Raw genomic sequence first — 9,381 nt, forward strand, 5'->3', positions numbered from 1 at the left:
CTTGCCGAGAGCTTTCCAACGAGCTATTGCACATGCTCATCAGAGTTCATTTGGTCAATTATTTTAATGCCTGATGACTATAAGGTTTACTGACTAAGTGCCTATTAAAGTTCATTTAACTTGTCACTTTATTTTAAAAAGGTACTATGTTCACTTAAGTGACTAAAGAACAAAAAAGTTGTTTTAGCCCACATTGCTTGAATGAGCGTGCATCTCATTGGGAAAAGTAATAAAGGTACAACAAGCTCCACTTGAGAGGAGATATAAAGATTATAATATTCAAGCAAATATTAATCTGGAAACTGGAAACAGTTGCTGGTTTCTTCTTCTAGGACACAAACCCTTGGAGAAGCATTTGAAGGTTGGACGCAAACCTAGCCTTCTTATAAGTTTCATTTATATTTCCAATCTAACTGTCATTTTCTGTTTATAAAATTGGATTACTTGAGTTGTTGCACGTTATTGTATTGCTGATGTATAATACAATAGCACATTTTGAGTTATTTGAGTAAACTCCTGGTTTTAATATGTACTTCTGATTATTGAAGGAAATAAATACATTTCTTTTCTGGAGTTTCTCGTATGTTTATTTGCTGGTTATGAACGATTAATGTTCTGGAATTTAGATTTAATATTGGTTTACTTTCCGGATTTGAATCTGCACTTAAAAATCAAGGGTTCGGGGAAAATATTCGTAAAGGGATATTACACACTGGCTCTCCCATAGATACAGAGCACATTGGGGCTACCAGAGGTACATGGGAATGAACAAGAGATTGGCATACTTATCCGCACTACCAACAGCAAGAGGAAAGGGGTGGAAGAGCCACACGGAGACATTGTGGATGTTCATTCCCCACATCCGAAAGGGGGAGACACGGAGAGCAGTGATTTGGTATTATGATTGGAGACTCCAAACCTCACCTACCTTGCAGATACTCTTCAGAAGTACAAACAGAAGATGGAGGAAATGGGCCACTTCATGGCACAGATGGGGGCAGCCACCAAAGATATAGAAATTGGCCACAATAGAATGGTGGAGGCAACTGAAGGGCTCTTGCAATTTATGTAAGGGGAATGCCACAAGGAATTCATAAAATGTTTCCCAGCTAAAGGGTGGCCGCTGGTGGAGAATTAAGGAATGCTCGCAGCTTGGCAGTCTCCACCACCTCCAATGGGTAGTGCAAAAGAAGGCATCCTACAACCACTACACAAGATCAAATGTTGTTTCAGATAATTGTTGCTTCAACACAGCCAAGTTACAGTAACTTTAGAGGAGACAAAAGCCATGCAACAGTAGAACAGCAGCGGAAGGTATATATGGTGTACACAGAAAAGAGCCACACTAGGCTAGCATAAGTGTAATCAAGAGTAACTTCACTACAAGAAGTAGTAACCCAGTTGCAAAAACGAATAAGCAAAAAAAAACTCTCAATTGGCAGGGCAGGTGTCCAAGACAGAAAACATGAAGAAGGGGATGGCTGACAAGGATAAAGAGCTCGAAAATGTATGAAAGCAGCTCATGGAGGCAGCTACCGTGGTTTGTACTGCCAGGCTCCCAAGATAGCAACCAACCAGCATGTTTGACACCTATTGGAGACTACTCCAGCATGCTCTCCACTTCTAGGGACATCCCTCGTCCCTCTCAGCAGTCTTTTTTTCATGTTCATCAGTTTTGGGGTTGTGTATGATCATCTGGAATATGACCAATTTTGTGGTGGGGGGAGGTGATGATGTAGACGCTAGTGAAGTCCTTGTTAAATCGGGTAGATTAATTAATAATTGTCATGAATCGGGAACGGTAGGAAGGCTTAGCCAACCGACGAGTCTATATATGTACTTGTGGGGAACAAAGTAATGTATCATGATTGGTATTATTATGCAATCAAGGAGAATATCATTTTTTTACCATTGCTGTTGTTGTATGGTTATATATCTTCGATTTCCTGTATAATATGCCATTGGTAGTACATAATGCTGTAACATTGTGTGGCTTGTATTGGGTACATTGTACGAACTAACTCTCGATGAGAAACCCAATAACCTGACACATTATGCCTTATTTAAACAAATCAATTCTCATGGGAAATAGGTTACTGAAAGATGACACAAACAATAAATATTACATGCAGTTGAAATATCACAAAAATAAAACTATTTGAATCATAGTGTTTGGACTTGGACTCAGCACAGACTTGGCAAGCCATTGCTGCTTCAGACTCAGCTTCGGCACCAAAACTAAGCACAAACTGGGCAATTGAAAAATATATGTAAGATAAAAATATTGGTTTTTTGTTCTTACTTCAAGATGGATTTCTCATTTTTCACAATTTTGACTGCATCTGACTACCAAGACTCACTAATGTCTGCAGTCAAAATCCGCCAACTCTGCAAGTCAAGGCTGCTGACTCATTGAGCCTAACCCAGACTCAAATCCACAAATCCTCACTGAGACTCAATCGATATGATCTCATGGCATACACTCTTGGACTGAACAATCCACCCTGCTGATGTACTTGTGTGCTCAAACATACTCAAAAACTCAAGTTTCCAGACAATTTGCCAATAATCATGTCTGTGAAAATGTTCTTGAGAAGACACTGCCAATGCTACGTATTAGTCATGAGAAAACTGAAACTCACCAGTTATCTAAGATATTAATGAGAACTATAATAAGATAATATTTTGGAATCTGTCACATCCTTTACTTTGTAAATATGGGAATGATGAGTTAGCTCCCACAAGAGAAAGAACCATATGCAAAAGAAATTAATAGTAGGGGATGAACTGACTGTTTAAAAAACAGTTTCAGCTCAAATAATAGTTGTGGTCCTAAAGGTATATAGCTTTTAAGAAAATAGAACAATATGCCAAATGCACAAATTAGTGTGAAGTTTTCTACCTGATTTCAAACAATTAAATTATTAATTGCTGAAGTCTATTAAACCCCACCCCAGTTATCTCAAAAAGCAAGAATAGCCACTTTTCCCTAAAAAAGTTAATAGATCAATCTTTGAAAACCCTATCAATCAAAAATCAAAAATCCATCACCTGCTCTGATTTAATGTTATAAGTCAAGGTGTACTTTGAAAAAGAAATGCAAATCATTCTAAGTAATAACCCAAGTAATTTCATGCCACCAATTTCACATCTTCTAGTTTAATTTTGAAAGGTGTTGCTGCAGGCCAATCCCATTTGTTTGTTATTTCAAACAAAATTTCTCAACACAGTTGTTTGTGAAATATATGTGAAGGCACAGAGCAAGATAAAAGTTCTGATGGCTGTTAAAGAACCGAATTCCAGTAAGATGTGTGCCAATCAAGAAAAAAAAAATCCAGTGACATTTTTCTTTTTTCCTTGTAAATAGTTTATTTTTACACAATAAGCAATGTCTTAAACCATTAATATGTATTGACTAACAAATGTAAAATGTGGAAACTCGACTTTAAATAGAAAAATTCAAACAAGACCCAAGCTAGAGGATAAGGCCTTAATTTTTCTATACTTATCATATCAGCATATAGCGTATAGGTTACTGAAAGTAGGAATCAATTATGATAGTAAGAAGACTGAATACTAATTATATCCCAGGGTATTTTGGAAGCAAGCTCGATCATGATAAGAGCAAATATTTTCTCAAACAAAGAACCAGTTATAGGTTTGTCCAGTCCAAGACGAGCATCTACGAATTAACTAGAGGCATAGTAGAAATGCAGTTATATATGCTTGTTACATAATTAAGACTATTAATATATATGTTATTTTCAAGGTCCTATGGGAGTTGATAGCTCTTTAAAGCGCTACTTGAATCAGACCAAACTAAAAAAATGTTACTTTACCTTGAGATAGTTATATCAGTACTTTGGCGTGTGATATCAATAAGTCCATCATCATAATCACTAAGGCTGCAGCGATCTATCCATATATGCCGTGAATTTGGCTTTATTTGAATTCCATCAACATCATGCCCTCGGCCACCTTCAAATTCTAAATTGTTTATAATGATATGTTCACACTCTTTTAACTGTAAGCCCTTGCCCACAAGCTTTATTCGATGGCCACGTCCATCAATTGTCTTGTATGAGGAGACTCTCAAATAAGACAAAAGATTAATCGTTCCTGACACTTCAAAAACAATCCACAGAGGTTCCTTCTGTTTACAGCCTTCGCGAAGGGTTCCAGGGCCACTATCTGTCCAGCTAACAAGCATTTTGTCAAACATCTTTTACAGCCTCAATATTTTATTTCTATATGCAATAAAATTTTGATATTGTAATGTTCAAAAGACTTCACTTACAATCACTGGGCGCATGTAAAATCGTGCTGTTTGACTAAAATTGGTGAAAACATTTTGAGGCTATATTTACACTTGCCCCAAAGCAATCTTTGCTAATCTATGAATTTATCATTTACAAACCAATGAATCCTAAAACAGAAATTCACAATATTTTGTTTTTCTAGCACATTGGACCATCAAACTATTGGACTTTCAGCAAATGACAAAATCTTTCATGTACAGATGCTAAAAAATTCATGTTTTATCTATTTAATAATGAGTGAAATAAGATGAACAGAAATATGTGGAGATGTTGGAACATAAGAATTGGCAATTTAGAAAATTTAAGACATGCATTACTTATACTAGTTTATGTTGAAACATCTTGTCACCAAGAAAACATTTGTTGATAGAAATACACACGCTTCCTTCATATTTGCAGGCTGAAATTGTTTTTAGCATGCAATTTTAACGGCTGAAAAATAAAATAAGGATCTGAAAGCTACTAAAAAGTCTGCAAGGATTTAGATTACGGCAGAAAAGATATATCACTAAAGGTCCAAAACAGAGCCATAAACTTAGCACATCTTAACCCTCCTTACCATTAAGGCCCACTTATTTGGCACTCCAACTACCTCATCTCCCAAAGTATTCTCAATACAAAAAACTAACATGGCTCAGTCTTGCTCAATAACAAGGTTATAGTGTGGTTGGGAGTGTGGACTAATAAAAGGGTTGCAAGTCAATCTAGTCCAAAACCGTTCATTGCTCCCATAACAGGGTTAGAGCCCAAATTTGAGTATTTTCTGATACATAGGCTCTAGTTCAATCTAGCAAAATGGATAGGCTTGCTTGACAAAAAGCATGCACCTCAGGTTAATCCAATAACATAATTAGAGTTCAAATTAAACCAAAAGAAGAGCATGACCCACTAATAGAGCTAAATGTCAGCTTAATAACAGCGCCTGTCTTGAGGAAGAAAGCATCAGTGGCTCATAGACAAAAATATTAAGATCCAACTTCAAGATATAGTATGGCAGCAGCAGAATATAGCAGTCATTAATAATACTAAGGGTGTTTGTGCAAGCTGAATTCCCTTTAATAACACTCAACAACATTAAATAAGTGAGAGCTCAATTTTTGCAGCCATAATCAGCAAAACAAGCATTTATTCTAATCCATTAAGCATTTTTTGCATTCAGTAGCATGCAAGAACAATTAAATGGCATACTCTTCAATCAGATCAAGTAGATAGATGGACATAAATTAGAATCTTAGTTTGCTGATATCATTGTCTCATTGGCTAGCATCTGAAGTTATCTCAAATGGAATGTCTTTTGTTCTCACATCACATCTGGAGCTTTAGTTATAAAAAGTTATTCTTTCATATCTGATGTTGATCTTAATGTAGTTAGAATGTCAATGGCTTCATACCAGGATACAACAAAGAAAAAAGTAGGAGCAATTTTACAAGAGGCAAGGACATAATTGTTGAATTTTATGAACCAGAATAGCACTAACAAATAACAGATATATCAAAAACACCATAACACCAGAGATGTCCTGGGAAAGCCCTCCTACTTGAGGGAAAATCCCATCCAGACCAAACAGTACTCCTCTATTAAATAATAATAATAATGAGTCTCAGTACAGAGCTCACAAATTTCCAAGCATTCATGCACAAACAGATTACACTCTTTTTACAATATTAGACTATCTGAAACTTCAAGAACAACACACCTCAAGAATGTTGCATACTGTAAACTTTAATGACAAGTACTGATGCTACACACATCATGATAATCCCTGCAGTGAAAACAATAAACTCTTGAAATATGAAATCTGCAGGACTCTCAGAGTAACCTTCAGTATTAGCAAAACTCTTCTTACAGCAACCATCAACATGATTGTCAGAGCAAGAGCTATCATACCCAAAATTATTGATTCCAAAAACTTCCAATCAAACAAGAACCGATCAGAATTCCATTAGATGTGGCAGAAGAACCAACAGCCCTTTTCGTATATGCTGAATCATAAACAGCCACTCTTAAACATCACAAACTAAGGGAAAAATTAAGTTTAGAAAAAAAAGTCAACTTTGACTATTTAACACTTTTAGTCTAGGAATCAAGTTTAATGTTTGATGTTTAAGCCATCTGATCATAAACAATAAATTAAGGCGCTCTTTCTGAATAGACAGAGGCAAAAAAAAAATATCGTGGCACATCTGATGACAGTACTTACCGATAACTGGCAATATTGAAGACCTATCGAATTCTTTAAATACCCACAAGACTCTTCGAATGCACGAAGCCACAACTTTAATGGTTAAGAGATGGGGAAACGCTACACAAGATGTAGCATATTAAAATACATGGCACAAAGAAGAGGAAAAATGAAACTGGAGATCATTGCAATGAACGCTATCGGCGAATGAAGGACTAGGATGACGTAAATGCTTGAGAGATGAATAGAAACAGATGTCAGAAGAAAATGACAAGAGTCATGTGATGATGACCATTTAATCTTTCAGTAGTTATACAACGATGAAGCACGTGTTCCAAACAGTCATGCGTGAAAGGTCACCTCAGAGCTCATCAGACACGCACACATAAGACCTATAGTCCATTGCTGAGAGCTCTTCAATGACTTCAAGAGGCATAACTCTAGTTAAAGAATACAGTTCAGAATTGGAGAATCTTCACAGTCTCAGAATGCTTGATCATGAGAAGAAACGAAACATCACTGAAAAGAGACATTGCTACCATACAACTGGTATGTTGATGAAGTCATTGCAGGTATGAAAAATGTCTACTGCAGCTACAAACTCTAACAATAAGTCTATATAATGTAGTTTGCTGAGCAACCAATATAAGCCATTGGATTGAATTGAAACCTAGATGGTAAAATCTGGGGTTTATAAGTTATATTATCATGCTAGCTAGGCTCAAGCCCAAAAAAAAGTGTGTCAGCAGAATTAATTCTACCTGAAGTACAATATTGTAACATCTGAGAAAGCCAAAAAAACATTATCTCAGACGAAAGCAATATGCAAATGGTATTGCATTAGTAGGAGGATTAGAAAGAGATGATCTACTCACAAGCATGATCATCAGAATGAAATTTCGAAGGTATAAAACCTGGGGTTTTACACCTTAGCGTGCTAGCTAGGCTGAAACGAAAATAAAAGTGTAACTACACCAATTACTTGTGTCCAATGTACAATTATCACAAGATACGAGAAGCCCAAACCGCTTAAAAGTGAAATTATCACAGTTAACTCATGATGTAGATAGATTGGAAGGTTTTGATTCAAGTTGGAGGTTTTATTTGTAGTCCATTCGATTGTGGCAGAATTGCAAAAGTGTGAGCTCTAGTAATCCTTATAACTTATATAGGTAGATTGACAACGCTTGGAATACTCCAAAGCATAATCATTCGACCAAAACTGAGACGGCATAAATTAAGATTTTATAATAATTGGCACTGCGGCTAACATGGCCTTAATAAGTGCAAAAACATTCAGTTGTGCTCAAGGTATTTAACATAAGATACGTAAAATCCCAAATGCCCCAAAACCAGCATCATCACAATGAGAAATAGAATATTAATGTGTGTAGATTGGCAGGGTTCTGGACAATTCTCCAAATTGATCATCAGATTAAACCCTACATGGTACGAACTGGACCTTTATATGCTCAATCGATTTGCTCATTAGGGTTCAACCTTGAATATTCTGTATTTGAACCGTTTAATGTGTCCAAAGTTACAATAATACAAGATCTGAGAAACTCAAAAGACAGAAATCTATAATTATATAATAACATTAATTTTATCGCACCCAATGTACATTATAAAATCTGAGTCCGAGAAACTCAAATGCCCAGTAACTAGAATTGCCCACAGTAAATTCAATCGTACCCGAATCACATTACGTTAAACCCAAACGAACAAAACTAAAACCATCTCAAACGGAAATTCAGTTCCACCCAACGCAAAATATCATTAAATCTGAGAAACCCAAATCGGCAAAAACATAAACTACCCCAAAAAGAAATTCGATTGCGTCAAATGTACATAAGCATAGAAACATGGCGTACCCAACTGACCAAAAAGTAAACGTATCTCAAAACCAACCCAAGCAACTTAAATTGAAGCAAAAACATATCTTACCAGCTAAAGAAATGACATGGTAAAGAGATCCATGCAAGCCACCAACAGAGAATCTGCCAAAACCTTCAGCCTGGCCTGCCAAGGCCCTCAAATTTGAATCTACGTGAGCATACGGTACACACTCGCCCATTGTTCCTCCCGCACCCCTCACAAATCCTCCTCCTCCAAATGGACCAACTACAGTTCCACTCGCAACACCATCATCATTCGCGTTCACCACATCATCATTGCTATTTTTTCTAACTTCTTCGCGTCTTTTGTTCTCGTCATCACTATCATGAGAAGGAGAGAAGCAGCAAAGGCACCAAACCACCCTCATCACTTATCAATATTATACTATTTTATATATGCATTGACAACTTCAAACATTCCTCTAGGCAATTGAACGCAGCTCTGTAAATGTTTGCAAGCTTTGAGAGTAATTATGAAACACAAATATCTATGTACCTGCTTGCATCCCATCAACTGTTTCAGCGAACATGCGCGCTAAGCATCAAGCCTTTAAAAAGTTGGTGTGGGTCTGTTGCGACATGTTTTGTGCTGGCTGTCCTTGCTTTCAATAATATAATAAAGAATAAATGGTGGAGTATGGGGCCACTTCCAGGACAAGGGTGTCATCAAATGTGAAATGTGAAATGTTGAATTTCCTCGTACACGTATGTTTTTTTTAACAGATAGAATGAATGAACGACATTCTAATGACGTCTACGAGATTAGTTTAATTTGGTGTTTGCCTTTACAAATAATGAAAAAATAGAAAAAAATTATTAGTCTATATAAAATCACTGATATCAATGTATTCATTAAGGATAAAATAACAATAAATAAAAATTAAAGATAAAAGGAAAAGAGAAAAGGGGTCTTTTCCCAAAAATTGGACGGGCTTCAAAGATTTTAAGAATATTTTTAACAATTTATTTCAATATTAAGAT

General features: G+C 36.2%; 1 protein-coding gene across 1 annotated transcript in view; it reads right to left on the minus strand.

Annotated features, from left to right (window-relative positions):
• LOC149577407 (Pectin lyase-like superfamily protein) overlaps window positions 1–8,846 on the minus strand; it is a 77,420-nt gene extending 68,574 nt beyond the window's left edge. Inside the window, exons 1-2 of the mRNA XM_089823795.1 lie at window positions 8,450–8,846; window positions 3,840–4,191 (exon numbers count right to left, since the gene is read on the minus strand). Coding sequence (XP_089679921.1) covers window positions 3,840–4,191; window positions 8,450–8,768 — 671 coding nt within the window. The 5' untranslated portion in view covers window positions 8,769–8,846. The remainder of the gene's footprint in view (window positions 1–3,839; window positions 4,192–8,449) is intronic.
• Between the last annotated feature and the right edge of the window lie 535 nt (window positions 8,847–9,381).

The sequence above is a fragment of the Cupressus sempervirens genome, chromosome 1, assembly GCF_028749045.1.
Source record: "Cupressus sempervirens isolate cs-2001-9-10 chromosome 1, ASM2874904v1, whole genome shotgun sequence".
NCBI classification, from domain to species: Eukaryota; Viridiplantae; Streptophyta; class Pinopsida; order Cupressales; family Cupressaceae; genus Cupressus; species Cupressus sempervirens.